General features: G+C 37.6%; 1 protein-coding gene across 1 annotated transcript in view; it reads left to right on the forward strand.

The window, feature by feature from the left end:
- Nucleotides 1–473: 473 nt before the first annotated feature.
- tfap2d (transcription factor AP-2 delta (activating enhancer binding protein 2 delta)) overlaps nucleotides 474–23861 on the forward strand; it is a 29152-nt gene continuing 5764 nt past the window's right edge. The window contains exons 1-7 of the mRNA XM_057823101.1: nucleotides 474–684; nucleotides 1270–1785; nucleotides 5589–5649; nucleotides 13906–14071; nucleotides 16779–16897; nucleotides 16993–17134; nucleotides 21025–21138. Of these exons, the coding sequence (XP_057679084.1) occupies nucleotides 646–684; nucleotides 1270–1785; nucleotides 5589–5649; nucleotides 13906–14071; nucleotides 16779–16897; nucleotides 16993–17134; nucleotides 21025–21138 (1157 nt within the window). The 5' untranslated portion in view covers nucleotides 474–645. The remainder of the gene's footprint in view (nucleotides 685–1269; nucleotides 1786–5588; nucleotides 5650–13905; nucleotides 14072–16778; nucleotides 16898–16992; nucleotides 17135–21024; nucleotides 21139–23861) is intronic.

Below are 23861 nucleotides of genomic sequence, written 5' to 3' on the forward strand. Positions count from 1 at the left end.
CAAAAGGCATCACTCCACATCATAATATACACCCACACTTTCACATATACTGTTTTTAACATTTAAAATTCAATTTTATTTTCTGAAAATATCCGATATAATGCACAAAAATAAACTTACATTTTGAGTCGCAAATCCGTTTGTAAAAAAAAAAATGAAAATGAAAAAGGCTTTTAGCTGTTTGGAAAAAAAAAAAACACAGTGAAAGCGAGCAGAAGACCATGCATGCACAAACGGGTGAAAAAGGGAAATGTCCGCCAAAAACGGAGGAAATTGTTGAAAGCAGCACGTGCTTCCTTATCAAGGCGAAGATACAATATTTATTCCTGGTCTCCTGGGATGCTCCGCTCCGTCTATTGTCCTCCCATTCCTCAGTGCTGATGCTTAATTTTCAAAACTTCTATATTACCAAGGGACCTACGACATCAGCCGAGAAATACCCTGCAAGTACAAAATCCGTGAGCCAGCCCCGTCCGTGCAGAGGGGAGACGCTCGCCTTGCACCAGCTTTTCTTGCCCTTCTTACTTACACACAGCAAGCGAGGGGGAGACTTTTCCATTTATCGCGCATTTTGGGGATTTTAACACGTTTTTACCATCGTCGGAGAGGAGAGGGACGAAACGGGTTACTTTGGAGAAAAACACAATGTCAGCGACCTTCCCGGGACTTGTCCACGACGCAGAGGTAAACGCTCCTTTAATTTCTTTAAAAATAAGGAGTAAATTAAAGAATATAACAATGGTGGATTTTTCTAATGGAACATAATGTAATTCGATCTTCTATCTTTGAATCGTATTATTTAAACAGACAACCAAAACAATTAATTTATTTTAAAATAGGGATTACAGCAGGAAATGTATTTTTATTAGTATGTGGAAAACTGTGATTAGTGCATGTATCCATTGTGCGCAACTGAAAGCAGTAGCAAGGGGTAGGAAATAATGGTAAATAAAAATGTTAGTTTTAAAAGGCAGCAAAGTGGCAAACATGCGCAAAAAGAAAGAAAAAAAAAGGCAATGATAGCTCCTGTTGCCGGTAGTTCATGGTTTCCCTCCCGGGCGTATAGGTGACATCTCCTTCAGGTGCTTTAAAGCGAGGGGAACGCGCTTTGAGAGTGTGAGTTGTGTTTTTGTCGGGGCGTGTGTTGTGTGTTTTTTTTTTTTTTTTTTTTTTTTTTTTTTTTTTTTTTTTGCAAGCGAGTGTGAGGAGACAGCGGCTGATGCTAAATGACACGGTTCCCACAGCCCGCTTCTCTTTCTTATTCCGCAGATACGTCACGACGGATCAAACAGCTACCGGCTCATGCAGCTCGGTTGCCTAGAGTCCGTGGCCAACTCCTCGGTCGCCTATTCCTCCTCGTCCCCGCTCACCTACCCGGCGCCGGCGGGCACGGAGTTCGCCTCTCCTTATTTCTCGGCCAACCACCAGTACACTCCCTTGCACCACCAGTCCTTCCACTATGAGTTCCAGCACTCCCACCCGGCCGTGGCCCCGGAGGCCTACGGGCTCAATTCGCTCCACTCGGGCCAGTACTACCAGCAGATCCACCACGGAGAGCCCGCAGACTTCATCAACCTGCACAACGCGCGCTCGGCGCTCAAGTCGTCTTGTCTGGACGAGCAGCAGCGGCGAGAGCTGGGCTGCCTCGACGCTTACCGGCGACACGACCTGTCGCTCATGACGTCACACGGCTCCCAGGCCTACGGCGTCGGGATGCACCATCCGGACCAGAGACTGTTGCCTGCTGCCGGCCTGGGCCTTCCCACAGGCGCAGACGACCTGCAGGTACCTGTTTTTGAACCCCCCTTCCCTAAAACAAACAGACAAACAACAACAAAAACACATTTACTGCAAACCACTGCACCGACTAATCTGGTAGGCTACACTGTTTCCACCCTTCCTTTAACATATTTTTCTTATTAAAACTAAACAATCTCACGACAGAAAAAAAATGTGACAAAACGTTATTCAATAATGAGCAATTAATTGTGCTATCTGCATACAGTGCTTGACATTATTTGTAGTATTCTTTTAAAATTAGCTTAGCAAACCATGTGTTTTTTCAAAGCAGTACTGTTGGGAATCACTAAAGCAGCACAGTACAGTTTATCATCAGTTTATAATTTATTTAAAGTTATGTCAAAGGTTGTTTTTTAATTGTGCCAAGAGCACATATAGCTGACAATGACATAGAAATACATAAAGTAAATCATAAACCATTAACTCATTCCATATTATACCACCACTTTTATTTTTTATTTTTTTTATTTTAGGATGGGTGTAGGGATTTGGCTTAGCCAATCATTAAAGAAGAGTTGCAAGACAGTATAAGGAATGTTTAAGAAATTAATAGATGATATGATATTGTTTTAAAATAACACTGTATGCAGTATATACGGCCTAATGGAAATGTAATTTAGCATGTGCAAGTATTGTCTAAATCAATCTTATATTGTGTGGCTCAAAATAGTCACAATGCAATGAGTTAGCATAGTTTAGAGATTTTATAGTGTAATGTAGTATATCGTTGTATTGTATAGTTTTTATAGAAGCATGGACCATCAAGCATGCCATATATATATTGCATGGCAGAGTGCATATAGCGTTATAGCATAGCATGAGTATAGTGTAGTATAGTATAGTATAGTATAGTATAGTATAGTATAGTATAGTATAGTATAGTATAGTATAGAATAGTATTATAATGTATATTATCATTAATTTTCATCTGATTGTAAAGAATAACCATCTACTATTCATTAAATTAAACCAATAAGCATATCCCTATAGTGAACCCAAGTTTTTGGAAGTGGGTGGTTCTCCATTGGCCATCTCATGAATAATGAAATTTGGTTTCGTCCAGAAAAATCTTGTGGTCACTGCAATAGTATTTTGCAATCAATTTCAGTATCGTTTAAATAGTTGCTATGTCCGTAATAGTTTGGCTGTGTGCTCAATATGTATTCTAGTCTAGTCAGGTTAGGACAGTGTATTCTAGTAAGGTCACCCCCCCAGCATCCGTGCCCCACTGGCCCATTATTGACACCATGCCCCCACCCCAAACAAGCATAATTCCGAAATATGAGAAGCAAAGAGGGTGCCAGATGTCTGCCAGTCTGCTGACTGTGCTCAGTCCGGGTGTGTACAGGTTCTTTGCAAAGCAGTGAGGTCTATGGAGAAAAGCGAATAATGCTGCATATCATCTCGAGATCATTTGCTTGCCAGCAAATAAGCAGCATGGGGAAGCCGAACGAACGTGACCGTACAACAAGTAAATGTCAAGTCTGCACGGGGCCGCGCCCCTGAAAGCCAGGCGTCTGTTTTCTAAAGGTTAATTGACTGGCAGTCTATACAATCCTCGTCAAATCCGCCCTTTATTTTTCCACACGCACACGTGACCCAGATTTTACATAATTCTTTTAGATGTAAAGAACTAGTCGAGAAGAAAAATGTGTGGCTGTGAATGTGAGTGTGTGTGTTTAAAGAAAAGCGGCTAGTTTCTCTATTCTGCGGTCAAGGGCGGATTAACGGATCGGGTTTGTGGACACAATACCCCTGCTCGAGTGCCATAAAGCACCGTAGTTTATCCAATTACCGACTTAACGTCAATCAACTTTGTTACTTATGCAGTGACATCTGAGCTGATTTAAACAAGCTTCTAGTTAAACACGTTGACAAATAATGTCGGCTGCGTTAAGTATGTTTACCGACTTCCAACCATATTTGTATAATGGCATTGTTGACTAAAGATTAAAATATTTAGTCAGCGTTTGATTAGGATGGATGCACATGTAAAATAGTATGTGCATGCATCTATAGTTTATGGTTAAATAATATGACATTTTAGATTTTTGATATACAGGTATTGTAATTATATATATATTTCTATATTTTTCAGTCACAAGTAATACATTTATTTACAGTGGTATTTGAAAAATATGGGCTTTCTGTATCTGTCAGTTTAAAAAAAAAAATCATTATTATTAAAATGTTTTGTGCCAATTGCAGCCTTTATTTTATTTATTTATTTATTTTTAAATTTATTTAAGTAAAATATAAATTAGTATAAAATAGTTTAAAACCAGCTTCGGTTTGGTCTTTCATCGGGAAAAAAAGAAAAGCTCCGTGAACCTGAACTCGCACAAAGCGTGAACGGAACAGATGCGCCTATGGTTCCGTGGAGCCCACTGTCATCTTTTGAGACTTAAAGAGATTTTCATGCCGAACAAAAGCAGCTGCCACACCTTTCCCCCGTCACTAAGTTAATTCATGCAAGACCTCTGCGTTTTGTATATTGATTTTATAATCACTTTAGCTTCGCAATGGAATAAAAAGAAACAGAACAGGAGCCGGGTTTATATGTAGCCTTCATACCCCCCAACTACAACAAGCTCGCTTTTCCCCATTTTATTATAATCGGGGGGCTTTCTTCAGGGGAGCAGGCCTCGAGGCTCGCACGGGGGATTAAGTGTTTCTGAATAAAAAGAGCGTGTTCTTCTTTCTTGATGACATTGTTGATAGTGCTGATCTGGAGCAAAATGGCGGCGCTTGCATGCACATGCACACGAGCAAATAGGTCTACAACAGGTTGGACCTGCAGATATTGAATATATCATAATTTCCAAACTGATGTGACATTCCAATACGCTTTAGAAATTAAAAATACATTTTAAATCTCTAATTTAGCTTTTTATGTATATTTACATATGCATACTGTGTGTATATATGCTGCATATATAGTATACATTGAATTGTGATTTTATATAAAATTATGTCTTTGGGGTTTTCTGTCGTTTTTTTAAGCAGATGCAATCATTTAATCTCTTTAAAAATGAAAAATATCAAATGTATTTAATATAAACATTTTGGTCTTACGCTATTAAATAAACGTAATTAAATGCCCGTTATAGGGTGAATATGAATGACATCATTTGTCAACTTGAATTGCAATTGTAAACCTAACACTTAGGCTTGCGGTCTTTTAGCGTTCCCTGCGACAATTAACAAAATTCCACCAATCAAATGTCCCGTGAATATAATTCAGTAAGTTATACACGTGATTACAACAATAATGTAGATAAATCAATGGGTTTTTCACTCCACCGTGTATGTGTTAAAAATAATGAATAGATCATTTTTCTTTAATGATATGTAAGTGAAATAATAATTTGCAATGCATACAATGATTCCATTCGTATAACTGCCCTTCTTCACTGATTGGGTGCGAGAAATCACATGCTTCTGCTGCCCAATTTCTAAGCGCTTTTAAAATCATTTATTTGTTTATTTATTAGATGTTTCTTTCCTTAATATTTTCAAATCGACACTCCTGTTACATATATACATTTAGAAAATGGTTGATTGGTAATGCTTTATACGTCGAAACTGTTGCGTTTAATCATATACTAAAATAAAATACATCCATCAGCTATTTTGTCATCCAGCTACATGTGTTTATTGCTAAATGCACATACATTACACCTGTTGTCCTCGATCACCTGAAGAACAAATGCAGGTCCTTGCTCAAACAAGGCGCGCAAAGTGATTGTGAGCATCTTACTCGTACTAATGAGCGCGTGTCTCCACAGGGCTCTGTGGAAGCGCAGTGTGGGCTCGTGCTCAACGGCCAAGGGGGCGTCATCCGGAGAGGTAAGACCCACTTCCACTTCTCTTATGTTTCGTTGTGTTGCATTGTTGTATACCCCAGGCCGTGAACACTCATGTTCTGACACGACAAGACAAGAGAGCAAACACGCCGGAAAACTACTTGTGTGCTGTCAGTTTATTACACTTTCGCTTGGATACATGCTGATGCCTATTTCTGGTTTTGAAATCACTTAACAGTCACTAAACGCTTTTAAAAGAGAATACTCTTCATTTAATACATAATGTTTGATTGAGTATTTATTCATCATGTTTTATATCACCGATCTGCACAAATTTATTTATTTATTTATTTATTTTTGCTACTAATGATTGCAGAGATGTCAAAATATAGAATATTTGATGCAATTCAGCACAATAGATTGGCAGGAATAATGATGCAGGTGAAATAATGTACAATGTATGTACTGTAATGTAAAACCGACAACGGTTTGTTTATTTCTTAATTAAATTTTTTTTTTCGTCTTTGTTTTTGTTGAGTTTTTTTTTTTTTTTCCCAGCAATAACAACGTGGAGCATCAAACATAACAAAATGACCAACAACGAGAAATAAAATATGTTTAAAAAATAAAATAAAAGGAAAAAAGAGAGCCATTCAGGGCTTGTCAATAGGAATATGCGAACAAAGGCATCACAACCCTAAAATTAGAAAAAGTTTCCATTTCTCCCATGCAGTGCCTTTCACATTTTTCAGCTGAGTGTCTTAGGGAAAAGGTCATTCGCTCTATAATGTAAATCTCATGTATTATGTCCATCCATTCAGTGACATTAGGTGGTGTTTCCTTTAACCACTTTCGAGTTACTGTTTTCTTGCTGGCAGTATATAGGTGCCTTTCTCGTTTTGTAAGCCCATTTGGGATTTTACCAAAATAAAACATAATAAAATTGCTTCTACTTCCAAACACAAACTCTTCTCAGCAACCATCGCTAGATTTCTCCAGAAAGACGAGATCTTGGTGCACTCCCAGAAGATATGGAAGTGGCCCACAGATGAACATCCACATTTCCTCCAACATTTACCATGTTCAGAATTTTTACTTTAAGTTCCTTTATTTTTGGTGCAATGATAAAGCAACGCATAGCCAACAACAGTTTAGAATTATTTGATTGCAAACTGATAAGGCCCAATGCTCATTGCTGCCTATTTAAAATTATTCACAAATTATCATACTATAACTAGGACTGCAGCTAGCGATTATTTTAGTATAGTCGATTAATTGATGAACTAGTTAGTTTGAATAATCGAGTAATCGGATAAGGAACATAAAAAATTAAATATACCTAAGCTGAGCCTCAAAAGTATGTAATAAAGAAATGAGGATCTAAGTACAGCAAAAGAACGATATGGCGAATTTACATAGCAAAAGTCCCCTAGCTCAAATGCTATAAAATGCTAACTTCTTTTTTTTAAACAATGGTCCTTATCAAATGGTTCAAACACATATTAACACAAAAAACGTCTAATTGTACCCAAATTACGAATGCATTAAAAAAAAACATTAGCAAAAAAAACAAACAAACTTGGAAGCAGCTGGATTAAGCCATGTGAAATGAGTTATGTCATATTCACTGTTGCCACTAGAGGTCAGTGTTTCCACCCAAATCAATAAAAACACTTTCAAAACAAACCATCACAACGCAACTTAAATTAAACGAATACTCAAAGCAGCAAAATTTAATTTGAATCTTTTTTTTTATAATCGAACTACTCGAGTTAATCGATTAATCATTGTAGCACTAACTATAACTATATTATTATCGTTACAAAACACCTCACAATAATAAAAACCATAAATTATTAATTACTCCTCCCTGAAAGGAATAATATACATGTACACTGATCTTATTGAATCTGAAGTTATACATAAATAAATACATTTATTGGCGGTTATTTGGTTTTTGGCAATTATTATTATTATTATTTTTTAATGTTTTAGTTCTAGAAGGATTATAGATGCTTTAGAAATTTTTATTTCCGTCGCGTTCTTGGGAAGATGAGGACGACAATCGTACTTCTGGTTCGTTTAAGTGCTTGAAAGAGCTCGTGCGTGTGCGTGTGTTTGTTAGGGAAATAGTCAGGCCGGCGTGGTTTTCCATACGGAGAGGAAAGCTGCGTGTCTCCACTTTAATTTTTCATCAGTCGGGCCTGCTGAGGTGTTGGGGGCTTTTCTCTCGGATTGACGCGGGAATCCCTTCGCTATCACATTCGGTTAATGGTGCGCAGTATTTGGCCCTGAGCTCAGCCGCCGCAACCATCACAACCAATAATCTTTGCTTTAGCTCGCACTCCTGTATCGATAGCTTCTCTCGCCTCCGGCGCACGCTTTGATATGCTAATGAGGAGCGGGGCCCCGGATTCAGCCGAGATCATATTAATGTTGTTCTTTCTGACTACGGCTTTGCAGGCATGAATATTCACATAACCCGTTTTTTCCCCCTCCCTTTAGAAGAAAATCAGTCAAAAAACGCATTCGCTATTAAGAGTCGTCTGCGCTTTTAACTCATTCATTGCCAGCAATGTTGTTGTAGTTAGTAAAAGAACATTTTTTTAAAAAATAAAATGCCCATCAACGGCAATAGACGCCCAATCCACTGTGACATTTTGACTCCAAATCAATATGGATTGGACGTCTATCCACGTCAACCACCATGCAAGGCCCATGCACTTCCAGTTACGCGCGAGACACCTCATTCCTGCACTCCCTGCCAAGCAAGAAGCTGCATGTAAACATTGTTGTTCAGCTATGAGAAGAATGACATTTGGCCCGTGTTCTTTTTCTTTAATTTTCCTGGCAAACTGGTTTTAAAAAAGGCGCTTGATTCCGCGTGTGATCCCGCCCGCCGCTCGCGCCGCAGCCCGAGGCTACTCTCCGTTGCTTAAATACCGTTATCGCCTCTGGGCCCGCACGCTCCGCTCGCTGCACTAGCAGCAATAGCTCGTTTCGATTGCCCTTGGCAACATAAAATACAAACTACTTTGTATCAAAACATTTTTAGGGGAATTAATAGGATGTGAACCCGCGGCTTTCAGAGGCGCGCGCCCCCTGTCAGAGCGCGTGATTCTGACAGACAGGTCACATACTGCTACGGAGGAATCGGACGCATGCGCAGAGTAAGTATAGTTGTGGGTCATTCTGGAATTGGAGGACATTTTACGTCACAACCATCAAATTTTAAACAATCCATGCAATAACTGAGTAAATTCATTTGTCATACACGGAAAAAAGTAACTAGTGTGATTTACTATGATAAAATCATTGTAACAATTTGCAAATATTTTTATTAATTAAATTTTACTGCTTGCAATATTAAGTTCAATTCACTTTCTGCAATCAATTACATTTTACTTGCCACTTAACTTAATGTTTGCTTTTTTTTTTTTTTTTTTTTGACTATTAAGTAAATGTTACTTTGTTGTAGTTCGTTAATGTATGTAAAATCTAACAATAGAAATTAAGTAAAATAAACTTTTCATTTCCAGGAGCAGAAGTTAAGACCGAATGTAAAACAGTATTAATAATAATAATAAGTAATTAAATTAATGAAAAAAAAACTTAAAAGAAAAAAAAAGTTTTTCCAGATACAAAATTAATCAGGAATATCCTCTAATTTTTTTTTTTTTTAATTATTATTATTTTTTAAAGATTTTGGTACATTTTTTTTTCATGTCCACCCATGACCAAATTGAATCTCAAATGAAAGAGTTAAAATTAAATTTAAATGTAATATTTTAGGTATTATTTGACTCGTTGTTTTCTCGTAACAGCAGGACCAGTTTGTTTAAAATAAATAAATAAACATAACATTTCAAATAATAATAATTTTTCATAAATTTATTTTGCACAATAGATCACATGATTTGTTGAACTTGATCATCAAACAGTTTTTCCAAAAGCATGGGAAAAGCAAATGCATTTACGTTTTATAAACTTTAGCTTGATTGAATATCTCACTCTACCTCATGAAACACTATTTAACCCCTTCAGACCTGAGCATGCTGCTGAAGGACATCACGCGTTCGCGTCGCTAAATAAATAAATACATTGAATTTAGTTGCTATTGCCACTTCTGGGAGATGATTGGACGGAACTTTACACATCGAAGTCAAATCATGATCTTTAGCACGCCCTCTTTGCTATTTTTGGCTCTTTAAAAATGGCTGAGACAAAACACAACTTCAAAAAGGCAAATGTAAGTGCTCATTTCTCATTAAAAACAATGTAACGTCAACATTAAAAATTATCAATAAAAGCTTGAAATATCCCCGACCAAAAATTGCACTTTTTCTGGTGTTTGAGAAAATCAGCAGTTTTTTTTTTTCTCTGCCCAGCAGAAAAAAATGCGGGTATGAAGGGGTTAAGTATGGTCAGAATAAAAAAAAACAACAACTTTTTTTTCTTTACTTATTTACAGTACTGAGTTGTCTTCTTGGTCAGCACTAACAACTAAATTGCTAGCTTCTACTACAGATATAGAAAGCTAACGTTACAGGATTTGCAATTCATCTGCAACACAGTTGCTGTGTATGTACTAAGTAGCCTACAGTATTTTAAACACCAAATAAATCACGTTGTAAAAATTTTACCATTGATCCGTGCTTAACCATTCAAGCCTTTGATAGTTTATTACCTAAAAATCAGAACATTTATGCTTTACTTTTCAATTGACCCTTGCGGCACTGGGTCGCTACCCAGGTTCTGCAATCAGGTGCTGTATGTTTCTTAAAAATAAATTAAAATGAATTCCTGTAATGTAACACAAACTTGTGCATTGGTGCTGATTGTGAATAATGCATTACGATTGGTAAAATGTAGGTTAGAAAGCCTATCTTGGTGGCCAAATGTATCCACAGTGTCCTCCCAAAAAAGACTGGCTTGGGCATCTTTGCCGGCAGCTCTTGTTCTCTTTGGCCTAAATGGTATCTTTCTCTCCATTTCCATCACATCCGGCATGGCCTGATAACAAAGCAACACACCCCGCTGTTAGGTTTGATAATGAGGCAGATGAATAATAGAATATAGCCCAGAGTACATCAGACATGCAGCAACCTTGCGTTTTAGATGCTTGGCACGTTAGTTTAAGTGAAAGTTGATTAATAATAGGCTCTCTTATCTCGACCTGTCGATACAATATATTCCAGGAGGAAAGCAAGAACTCATTCAGATACAGTTAATAAATAAGAGCCTTCTGTGATTTGTGTACACTTTTAGATGCACAACTGCACAATTTAGTCAACTTGGTAGTAGCTATGCATGTAATTTGATAGAATAAGTCTTTGGATTAAAGCAGGCAGCTCAAATATATGTAAATATTAGTTTAAAGCTCAACCTCACATGTATGAAATCTACATATACATTGTTTAGATTATAAAAAGGCAGTGATGGACTGAAAATAGGAAGGCAATTAGTCAACTGTCAAGAGCAATCTTTTTTCTTGTCACAAAACGTAAATATAGAGACAAGGTATTAGCAATAATGAAGGAAAAGGTAATTGTCAAACAACAATAAATAATCTGAAGTATAATTGGAACAGTCAGTTAACAAAATATATGTCTTATTTGGAAAGTGTCATCATTTTCTATGTGCATTGTTCTTTGAGCAAAAAGTCGGCATGCATTTTTAGTGATAAGCGTACATTTGAAAATGTACTACTGGATGCAATTCTAATTTAACTGTCCAACCACATGATTTTTTGGGTGATTAAATGACTTTTAAAAATTATGTTAATTGAGGTAGGACAATAATTTATACCTATTTTTTGGGTGTAAAATCCAACACTTTTCACATTTTTTTCCACTATTATGTCAATTCCCCCCCTCCTCCAGTTACTATTTTGTTACAACTTGCGCACCCTTATAATTACAGTAGCCATGTTGTTAAAAAAAAAAAACATAATGGTGTTAGATAAGCACTGAAATCATGACCGTTTTGTATATCAATACATTAGTACCCCGACATACGATCATCTCGACACACGATCTTTCCAATATCCGACGTAAATTTTGACTCGCCATTTGTTTCTACATCTGACGACATGTTCGAAATACGATGATTTATGACAGTGCCGCAGTTTCTTTGTTTTCCCGCAAGTCGGACACATGGCGGATTTTCTTGTGAGAAAAATCAACAGGGGTTCCAAGAATGTAAGTGCAGGTGGTGAAAAAAAGAAAAAAGTTGACGCTTACCATTGAAATGAAGATGGAAATGAAAGAAAAATATGAGCGTGGTTTGCGCGTCTGTGAACTGGCTTGACGATAGGGCCGTACAATGTCTACGATCTCGACGTCCTCCTCTGACCTCCGTTCGCCAGTCTTTATAAGTTAAGGCGGGGGTCGGCAACCCATGTTTTGAGAGCCGCATGCGGCTCTTCACATTGCCCTAGTGGCTTTCTGGAGCATTTTCAAAATGTTTGAAAATGGAAAAAGATGTTTAAGGGAAAATACATTTTTTGTTTTGATGTGGTTTCTGTAGGTGGACAAAAATGACACAAACATTCTTAACGTTTTCCAATGCTGTAAATATGTGTGGAATAAATATTCAATTTCAACATATCTGTTGATTTGCGATTCAGATTTGCGTCATAGCCTGCGACACATGTTTTTATCAGCAGGGCGGAATGCCAGGCAGGTGGATATTGTAAACACCAGCAGCCGAGTACCGAGTTGGGGGTGAGAGAAAGTGTGATTCCATTACTTCTGATAAACTTATAGGAATGCATAAATAGATTTAAGAAATGGATTGCATCACTAAACTCCACTAGTGCTGCATGTTTTGTTGCAAACCGGGAGATGATAAACATGGAAATCCGTTCACAGATGGTGAGTACATGAAGGAGACATTCATCAACATATCAGAACACCTGTTTGCAGACTTAAAAAACAAAATCGAGATAATTAAAAAAATCAAAGACATGCCCAGATAATGGGCATGTTATGCACGTTCCATTTAGTTGTTTTTCGGAACCTCAAAATAAAAACAACATCAAAAATCGTATTTCTTTATTGCATTTCTATAACTTCATAGAAGCATGAAACAATTCTTTAATATTGTAATGAAAAACCTGAGGTGGCATCATACAATAGAGTAGTCACGTGGTGTGTTGGATGCACTGCAGGGAAAATAAACATTAAATCATGAAGGCTCATTATGTATTTTTAACCGACTTAGCCATTTTGATAGTAGGCTAATATAGCTAATACAAATATATACAACATGTGTTGCCTTCATTATTAGGCTTATTTAAGGCTTTTTAATTTTTTGCGGCTCCAGACATATCTGTTTTTGTTTTATGGCTCTTTCAACATTTTGGGTTGCCGACCCCTGAGTTAAGGTGAAAAACATTATTAGTTCAACAACGCCAAAGAAATCGCCAACTTTTTCACGTTTTCAATCATTTATTTTAGAAGTCGTGCACCACAAAATGCCTACTGTCCACAGCAGTTGCCGCAGCCACAAAACATTAAAAGAGAAAGTAAAATCTCTACCGCACCTTTTTTGTGACGCCAGCCACGCAGGGTGTTCAGGTGCATCCCGCAAACCACATACGCCACGTTAGAAGCTGATACCTTACATTATTACAGGAATTATTATTATTTTTATTATGATTATTATTTTTATTCATAATTTATTTGATTTGCAATGCGTAATTGCCATTTGTAATCGTATAAGCAGTATTTATTAAGGATTTAATGTAGGTTTTCGGGCTGTGGAATGAATTAATGGAATTATAATGTATTCTTATGGGAAAATCCTGCTCGACATACAACCATTTCGACTTACAAACAAGGTCCTGGAACGGATTAACTTTGTATGGAGAGGTGCCACTGTATTTTAATATTTTTATGAAACAAACGGATATGTTAAGTCCAGTATTTTTAGTTTTTTTTTTTTTTTTTTTGTCAAGAAACGGAGGGTCCAATAGTTGAAAAACTTGACATGATAGAGAAAAAAATGAGATCAGTTTTGGATTTCGCACCAAGAACCTCAGCCGTCAGACCTACAGCAACAAAAATTGTGTTCCGCTGTGTTATCGTCACTTACATACAGCAGTCATTTACATTTAGAAGCTCGGTGTGATCTTAGCAAATTGTCACTTTCTTGTCAAATTTTGTTGTCGTTGAGCATGTCAACTAAATCACTTTCACTTTAAATATTGCTCTGCTTTCTGTCATAGTTCACCCCCCTAAAAATATATATATTGTGGTATTTTTATTCTGACAAATTGTCTTGTGTTTTCGTGCAGGGGGAACTTGTGTGGTGAATCCGACAGATCTGTTCTGCTCAGTACCAGGTCGACTGTCACTACTCAGCTCCACCTCCAAGTACAAAGTCACCATCGCCGAGGTGAAAAGAAGATTGTCACCGCCAGAATGCCTCAACGCCTCTCTACTGGGTGGAATACTGCGCAGGTTTGTGCAAAAATGACAGAAATCTGACATTACTTTTTGGGGACCCAAGACACCACTTAAGTAAAAAGTAGTGCAGGGTTTCTGAATAAGGCCAGTAATCAAACAATTCTTGGACATACAATATACTTCCAGTCATGCACACAGTTAAAACAAGTGTACTTTAGTTATATTGATTTAGAGGGGCAATAGTAATTGAGGAAGATTGTCGAGCACTTTTCAAACATTAATCTATTTAATGAACATTGGAAGAGCACTACACGAGTCTTTGTAGAGCTCAGATAAAAGAGAGGATATGCTGGTAGAGTAGCGTTCAGCACCACTATTGGTGATTCAGAGCAAAACCGTGCAAGGATTAGAGGAACCAGAGGGTCGGCTGTATTATTGATGCCGTAAAGAGACAAAGAAAAAAGAGACAAGCTTAGAAGAGGGGTAAATGAGGTAACTTAAGCGTTGGAAATAAAAACTACAATGACAATAAATAATGCTAAACAATAATAAACATTAAGTAAACTAAAACCTCTGTTGAGTGTTGAGCAAACCCATTTGTGTTTTTAAAAGACAAACACTTTATACAACTTTGATTTGATTGTTATAAGTATAGTTACAGTAATTTTCTAACTATAAGCTGCTTTTTTTGGTTTGTAGGCCAGTGCGACTTTTTTGTTGATTTATTTGGGTTAATCGATAACAGTTTGACAGCGGCGTCATAAGACTGCAATAAGACCATCCTAATTATGACATGACACTGTCATTGGCATTAATGTATGCTTATGACAGAAGTCTTAAGTATCATCCAGCAAATAATGTCAATAACTCCAGCTCGGATCATTTACATCCATTCAAAAGTGAGATAATTTGCCAGATAGCACAAAATGACATCTGTCATAAGCATTCTTTAATGCTCATGGCAGTGTCATGTCTTAAGTATGATGGCCTTATGACAGTCTTATGGCACCACTGTCAAATAAAGTGTTACCACATAACCAGGGGTGCACATATTTTTTTGAGAGCCGATCCGCCTGATGTGATACAATTATGACAAGCTTTACTTAGAGCCAATTACCTTTAATTAATTATATTAAAAATTAATGCTTGATTATCAACTGGCACAACAAAATTGCCATTACTTTGAAGTGAAATGTAAAGAAATAAACATAAAAGCACTAATTCAAAATCAAGGGCATTCATATGCGGCTCCCACATTAACTCCAAGCCTTTGTAAAAGTGGGATGTCCTCCTCATAAGAGCTCATTGAACGTGCATGTTTAGCTTTGTGAAATGCGAGCAAAAACACGTTTATCAGTGCATGGTGCTGTTCTTCATTAACTTTACTCTGCCACTTGTCTATAGGGCGAGTTGGATCCTGTCTGACATCCATAGTTTGCTTAATTGCCACATGTTCTGTTTTTTCGTGCTTTTCAAAGTTTGGATGGCTGAAATTCTTTGACCCTACATAAAATGCGCTGCTCTTATCAGCGACATTGGGATTCTCACGGCAAATTTTGTACCACATTTCCGTGCGAGCATCATTTGCTTCTATCCATGGTACCTCCTGCAGCCACTTTTCAGCAAAAGTCCTTTTTTCCGGTAGCTCCGGTGACGTCTCTGTCGTCTGTCTGTCTTTTGACGGGGGTGGGGGAACACGGAAATAATTACTCAGTGGGGCCTGCCTCTTTGACATTTTGAGAAGTGATTTTCTCGTGTCTGCCGCAAATACAGTGGTTAGCCATCGGTACGCAAAAGCGTATGGAAGCCGCTGAGGGCCAGCGCATTTGTCTCCGTCTAGTACGCATGCGCGCATGCGGACCACTAATGTGCACCCCTGCACATAACATAAATAGCAATTAATTAAACAACTGGAACAGTAACTGAAGACGTAATTAGCACAGAACATGAATTGTGATTGTTATTTACATCTATAACCCTGCAATGCATGCTTGGAGGCATGTTGGATGACAAAAGCGTTGCCAGCAGGTGGCAGCAGAGGTTGACTGTCTCCCCCAGAGGAGCAGTGGTGTCCAAATGAAGCTTTTTGAAGCAATGAAGCTTTGCAGCCAATTGGTTCAAAGCTTCATGGTGGTTCATTTTGTCTTATGATAGTCATATGATGCCGTTTTCAAATGTCGTTTTCGTGTCAAATTTGGTGGGCTGATGCTTAGAGTCGGGTGCGCCTTATAGTCTAGAAAATTACTGTATTAAACACGTGTCATTCATAGAAGCCAAAGCTGTTGTACGTGAATTAATATAGTTTAGTGAAACTCAACAATCCCCCCAAAAGCTCATCATATTCTGTCTTAAGTAGAATTAGCAACATATATTGTCACATTTTTATGTTGAACAAAAAATGAAAATGACATGAATCTAAAATAGTATATATTTCACTACAGATAAATGCTCAAACAACAGACATGAAGAAGCTCATGGGGAATTACAACCTGAAAGCACATTAAATATGCAAATGTGCTTGATTAAAGAAGTGATGGTTGTACGCAAAGTGACATGTTTTAATCTATTCAGGCTTTCATTTATTATAATGGTGTTGTCATAGTGATAGAAATCAGTATCGTCTGTGTGCTGTATTCTTTTGTCTATACTGGACTCTTGCAGCCCAGGTGAGTTGTATTTTGGAGCAATTCCCAAGAAAGAGAGATAAAAATAATCTAAAAATACGAAAAATGTGACATGAAACTTGCTGACTCTTCCACAGAGCCAAGTCAAAGAACGGTGGTCGGTGTCTTCGGGAGAAATTAGACCGTCTCGGCCTCAACTTGCCGGCAGGACGGAGAAAAGCTGCCAATGTCACACTGCTTACCTCCCTGGTGGAGGGTAAGTTACTTTTATGTTTTCATTCTAGAATGCTGTTTTTATCCTTCCCTTTTTGGTCCGCATCTCTCTCATCAGTCTGTGATGTGTATATGCAGGAGAAGCACTCCACCTGGCAAGAGACTTTGGCTACACCTGTGAGACAGAGTTTCCCAGCAAGGCGGTGGGCGAACATTTGGCCCGGCAGCACAATGAATCGAAAGAAACTAGCGCACGGAAAAAAATGGTTTTGGCTACAAAGTGAGAAGACACACAAGCACAACACACATACAAAAACAGGTTGCCCTCTAACTTCAGACTCAAAGGCATACGAATGAGAGAATGTTTATATTTAAAACACTGTAAAATACTGACATGCAGATTCGTACTGAAATATTGATACTTCCAATACGAGATCTGTGCGCTCTAAGATGGATTCTCAAATTAAAAAAAAAAAAAAACAAGCAAACAAACAAACAAACAAACAAAAGATTATATATACATATATATAGATAGATATAGGTATAGATATAGATATTAGGGCTGTCAAAATTAACGCGTTAACGGGCGGTAATTAATTTTTTAAATGAATCACGTTAAAATATTTAACGCAATTAACGCATGCGTGGAACGACCCACTCAAGCATTGCCGTGAACAGACGACAATGGCGCCGTTTGAAGTATATTGAGAGCTAAGGGCAGAGACAAGCAAGTGGAGGGGACACAGGTGTTACCGGCACCCGCCAAGGGGGCCGCTGTTATTTCCAATGTGACCGGCATTGTCAGATTGAGCAGTGAGGAAGAAAGTGGTCGAGCGAGAGAGGGAGCGAGAGAGTAGAATAAGTGCGCAGTTAGCGCAAGTCCAAGTGCTGCGTTTCCCACATGCTTTTGTTTAATTAATTAAAGTATTCATAAAAAGCCATCTGACGCCTCTCGGTGTTTATATATTTGCCGCCGTCTTCCTCAGGAGGTAATCGGAGGAACCGGGCCATCTAACGACAATGAGCCAAAATGATTCACCGGTCTAATGGGGTCCATAACATTATCAATTTCCTAGCAGGATGAAGCGGTAACGCAAACATTTATTTGAGCCACGCTATTTAATGGGTTACGCAGCAACTTCTCTTCCACAATTGTTATAACTGTTGTGGCAAGCAACAAGATCTTTTACTTAACACCATGTATTATTCTCAACGCAGAGAAGATATATCCTTTGCAGCAACCACTGTGACTCGTGGTAGCTCAAATTCCCAATTTCCCATCATGCATTTGGGCACTTAAGAACATTTAAATCGATACAGTATCATTTAGTGAAAGCACAACAAAATTAATATTCCTATCTCTCAAAAATAAAATAATGTTCACAAAAAGAAAAGTGCTCAATGCAAAGAGATCTGGCATTCCCAATCAAAATAGCTATGCAAAATAATACCCTATTCAAACATTAAGTTTAGCTAAAAAAATATACTAGATGGCAATATTTAGTCACAATATACAAACTATCAAAATTACTATAACTTGTACTCACATTTATCTTTTATGAATTAAAAGTCTATCCGTGGATCCCTTTCACAGAAAGAATGTTAATGTTAATGCCGTCTTGTGGATTTATTGTCATAATAAACAAACACAGTACTTATGTCCAGTATGTTCTGTCAGATAATGCTCAATTTCTCCTAGAAAATGACTGCAATTACAAATGCTTTGGTAGTAGTATCTTCATTTATTTGATTTATGTTTGATGAAAAAACACAAAAGAGAATGAAAAAAAAAACAAAATTAAACCATTATCATTTTACACAAAACTCCCAAAAAAAATGGGCCGGACAAAAGTATTGGCACCGTCAGCCTAATACTTGGTATTCTTCTTTGGCCAACTCCTCCAGGTCTCTGAGATTTGAAGGGTGCCTTCTCCAAACATCCATTTTCAGATCTCTCCACAGGTGTTCTATGGGATTCAGGTCTGGACTCATTGCTGGCCACTTTAGAAGTCTTCACTGCTTTCTCTCAAACGATTTTCTAGTGCTTTTTGAAGTGTGTTTTTTGGGTCATTAGCCTGCTGAAAGACCCATGACCGCTGAAGTGAGACCCAGCTTTCTCACACTGGGCCCTACATTATGCTGCAAAATTTCTTGGTAGTCTTCAGACTTCATAATGCCATGCACACGGTCGAGCAGTCTAGTGCCAGTGACAGCAAAGCAACCCCAAAACATCAGGGAACTTCCGTCACGTGTCACTGTGGGGACCGTGTTCTTTTCTTTGAAGGCCTCGTTTTTTTCCCCTGTAAACTCTATGTTGATGCATTTTCCCAAAAAGCTCTACGTTTGTCTCATCTGACAAGAGAACATTATTCCAAAAGGTTTTTGGCTTTCTCGGGTAAGTTTTGGCAAACTTCAGCTTGGTGTTTTTATGGCTCTGGGTCAGAAATGGGGTCTTTCCCACTTCATTCAGACGCCGAAGGATAGTACGGGTTGATACTGTTGTACCGTCGGACTGCAGGACAGCTTGAACTTGTTTGGATGTTAGTCGAGGTTCTTTATCCACCATCCGCATAATCTTTCATGAAATCTCAATTCAAAGTCAATTTTTCTTTTCCGTCCACAGTGCCATGGGATTTACGCGTATTAATGTGTTTTGAGATGGACTTGTAGCCTTGAGATTGCTTATGCTTCCTCACAATTTTGCTTCTCAAGTCCTCAGACAGTTCTTAATTCTTCTTTCTTTTCTCCATGCTCAATGCGGCACACACAATGACACAGGACAGAGGTTGAGTCAACTTGAATCCAATTTAACTGGCTGCACGTGTGATATAGTGATGGCATGATTTTTCAAAGCGTGCCAATACTTTTGTCCGGCCCATTTTTGGAGTTTTGTGTAAAATAATAATGATTTTTTTTTTCCATTCACTCTTGTGTTTTTTCATTGAAATCAAAATAAATGAAGATGTTACTACAAAAGCATTTGTAATTATAATCATGTTCTGGGAGAAATTAAGCATTATCTGACAGAATTGCAGGGGTGCCAATACTTTTGGCCAGCAGTGTATATGGATATTTTTGTCAATAATCTCCTTCCGTCTATTTTTGTTTCTTATTTCAGAGGTGTCAAACTCAATCTTTATCAGGGGTCACACACAAATTTTGAGGCATGCAATTTACACTGTATCACAAAAGTGAGTAAGTATATCTTTTCATGGGACAACACTGACAAATTGACACTTTGACACAATGAAAAGTAGTAGAAGTAGAGGTTTTTGGGTCAGCCTGTTAGTGCTCAGACGATACACAGCACTCTACATCAAATTGGTGTGCATGGCTGTCACCCCAGGAGGAAGCCTCTTCTGAAGACGGTACACAAGAAAGCCCGCCCGTCTAATCAGACCATAGGACATGGTTCCAGTAATCCATGTCCTTTGTTGACATGTCTTCAGCAAACTGTTTGCGGGCTTTCTTGTGTACCTTAGTAGCGTATTTGTGCATTACCACCAACAGCTGGGCTTAAGCGTAAAGCAAAAATTTTCCACCCCCCCCCCCCCAAAAAAATACAAATAACATTGATAATAAGAATGATTGAAGTAAAATTACTGTTTGTTGAGGCAAGTAGCACTTTGTCAAATTCCTCCATTTAGAGACATTCTGAAGCCCTGATACCTCATTTTTAAATTAATAGAGTCTAGTTCTGCTCTATGCTGTTTAACATCTAATCAATGCATTCTGAATGGGTTATACTTAAGAAGAAATGCTCACAACATCATTCTTTGAAAATGTATTAGTTTAGTCTTGCTTTTTTAGCAAGAAAGATGAAATCAAAACACATAATTTGGTTTTGTGACCCACAAAAATGATGTGGAAGGCCAGATCTGCTCCCTCGGACCTTGAGTTTGACACCTATGGTTTATGCAAAGTTGCATGAACAAGGTAATCGGTGGTATCAAAGAGCACCACTGTAGATACCATTTGAAAGCACTTTTTTTCAGAGTTGCATTCTAGTCTTCAGTCTTATTTTGCTTTCTTTTGTCTTTAGAGTATGTAATACATTTTAAAGGAATGGAATGAAGAGGAAATAAAACCCTTAAAAAAAATGATAAAAAAAATAAAACTAGTAGCAGCTCTTTAGATGTCGGTTTAAGTCTTTTGTTTTATTCCTGTCAGGCAAATTTGTAAGGAATTCCAAGACTTGTTGAGCCAAGATCGTTCTCCTCTGGGCTCCTCCAGACCTACACCCATACTGGACCTGGACATCCAGAGACACCTTACACACTTCAGGTAGAAAACAAACAAACAAACAAACACACAAACACACAAACAAACCAAACAGTATGTCCAACACTAGTGCTGCTACTAGTGTCACCACTGGTGCAGAATTTAAATTAAGCACTAGAGTAAACCAGTGTTGTGTTGTTTGGTCTCTACCGAGCTATTCGCCATTTGCAAATGTGGCAGATTTGCTGTTTGTTAGGGGGCCTGCATGGGGGAGGCTCAGGTGGGAGGACGATGCGATGTCACACCGTGGAGAAAGTTTTAGTAAACCGATGAATAAGTACTATAATACCAACGAGAGACATTACTGTGTAGACAAGAATTAATTTGAGTGAGTGCTGTGGAATCATATAACAGAGACTGATGAACATGATGTTCAAACATCATATTCTGTACTTTAATGCCAAAGTACCTTAATATTATTGTTACTAAAGAGTTTTCTTTCTAATGAAACATGGGTGAAAAAAAGACAATTTCAATTTTTAATTTGCAGTAAAGCAACCACGTCTTCTTCAGCAGCTAGTCATAGACTTCACTCTCAGATGACGGGACACGGGGCTTGGGGCCGATCCGTAGGGGGCCTATTTTCAAAAGCGTAAAATTAAAATATTTTCAAAACCTAAGCCGCTAGTGACCTAAAACCAAAGAAGGCACCTTCCTTAAGCATATATGAGTATCCATGAGCAGGGACATAAAAAATTCAAAGTCGTTACCGAATAAAATCCCAATTAATTATGATTTTTTTTATATATAACAAAACTTAAAATGGCTATAAAATTCTCAGATTTTACGCTAGAATTACATAAATCACCAAATGCAGAGATAATCACCTATATTTTCAGGATCAATAGCAATATTTAACATATCATGTAGGTTTTTGCCCAAAATAGCAACTTTCAAAGTTTTCAACAGCTAATAAATCACTCAATTTTCAAATCAGAAACTTAATACTAGAGGAAAGCATGCAGAATCATGTTAATTTCACTCAACAAAAACAACATTTGCATTTTTCTATATACAATCACAATTTATTTAAGTTTAATTCCGATGTTACTATTGCCTCAGTACGTCTTGCAGCTATTTAGCCCTCGTTGTTTTTAGATTGAAATGTTACATAAAATTGTATGAACGCAGAAATGTCTAAAGTACTAATTTTTTGCCAGAAATTGGGCAGTTGGCCAAAAATTGATCTCGAATCGAATTGAAAATGATCATTTGAATGTAAAGGTACCCTATTGTTTATGGATACAACATGGCAGCCGTCACAAGACAAAGAGCTTTTTAAGTGAAACATTCTTGTAAATAAATGCGTACATCCCGAAATTTCTACAGATATTAACATAAAACAGTCTAGATTCTTGGTTTAAAGCAAGAAAAAAAAAAATGTGCGGTTATCATTCATTTTACGTAAATATTTTGAGCTAAAGTTACGCAAATTTTTTTCCCATTCATTTTTTTCACAACGTTTCAAAGTGCATGCATGGTGCTATTTTATATAATTACCTTGAATCCTCTACCAAATCACTCTTGAGACACTCCCGTCTGCTTGTATGCAGACACCTGAATCCAGCATTTGAACGTAGCGTGTGTTTGAGTTTATAACATTAAAAGCTGCACGACGCTCTGCCTGGCCCGACCCCCTATACGAAGGCGTGACGCAATGTCTGTAGGAACTGTTTAGTTATCTGATGGTCAAGTCAATGAGCGAGTATAGTTTTGCCTTTTTACTACTGATATTAGAAATATCAAGTGGAAAATTTCATGTACAGTATTTGTATTTCATAGACTTCATAATGATATTGACGGGACACGGAGAACAGGGCCGATTAATTGGGGGCCTGCATCGTTGGCGTGGCCGTTAAAGTGGAGCTTTTTTTGCTCAAAATTCTCGTGAATAAATGCTCAAATCCCTGAATTCTTTATAGATATGGTCGCAAAACAGTCTCGATTCTTGGTTAAAAGCAAAAAAAATAAATGTGCAGTTACCATTTATTTTACGCAAATATGTCGAAGTACAATGCTAGTCTGTCAGTCAATGTGGCGGTCGCCATATGTAAACAGATCTTTTCCGGCTAAAATTCTTGTAAATAAATGCTTAAATCCCTGAATTCTTTATACATGTGGACATAAATAGTCTCGATTCTTGGCTAAAAGCAAAAAAAATGTGCAGTTAGCATTTGCTTTACGTAAATATGTCAAAGTACGATGCTTGTCTTTTAGTCAATGTGGCGGCCGCTATACATAAAACAAGCTTTTCCGGTGAAAATTCTTGTGATTAAATGCTTAAATCCCTGAATTCTTTATAGATGTGGACATAAAACAGTCTCGATTCTTGGTTAAAAGCAAAAAAAGTGCAGTTAGCATTTATTTTACGTAAACATGTCGAAGTACGACGCTAGTCTGTTAGTCAATGTGGCGGCCGCCATATGTAAACAGAGCTTTTTCGGTGAAAATTCTTGTGAATAAATGCTTAAATCCCTGAGTTCTTTATAGATATGGACACAAAACAGTCTCGATTCTCGGTTAAAAACAAAAAACAGTGCAGTTAGCATTTATTTTACAAAAATATGTCAAAGTACGATGCTAGTCTGTTAGCCAATGTGCGCTTAAATCCCCTAATTCTTTATAGATCTGAACATAAAATTCTTTGTCAAAAGAGCAAAAAAAGGGCAGTTAGCATTTATTTTATGTAAATATGTCGAAGAATGATGCTGGTCTGGAGCGGTTAA

The sequence above is a fragment of the Corythoichthys intestinalis genome, chromosome 19 (assembly GCF_030265065.1).
Source record: "Corythoichthys intestinalis isolate RoL2023-P3 chromosome 19, ASM3026506v1, whole genome shotgun sequence".
Taxonomy (NCBI): domain Eukaryota; kingdom Metazoa; phylum Chordata; class Actinopteri; order Syngnathiformes; family Syngnathidae; genus Corythoichthys; species Corythoichthys intestinalis.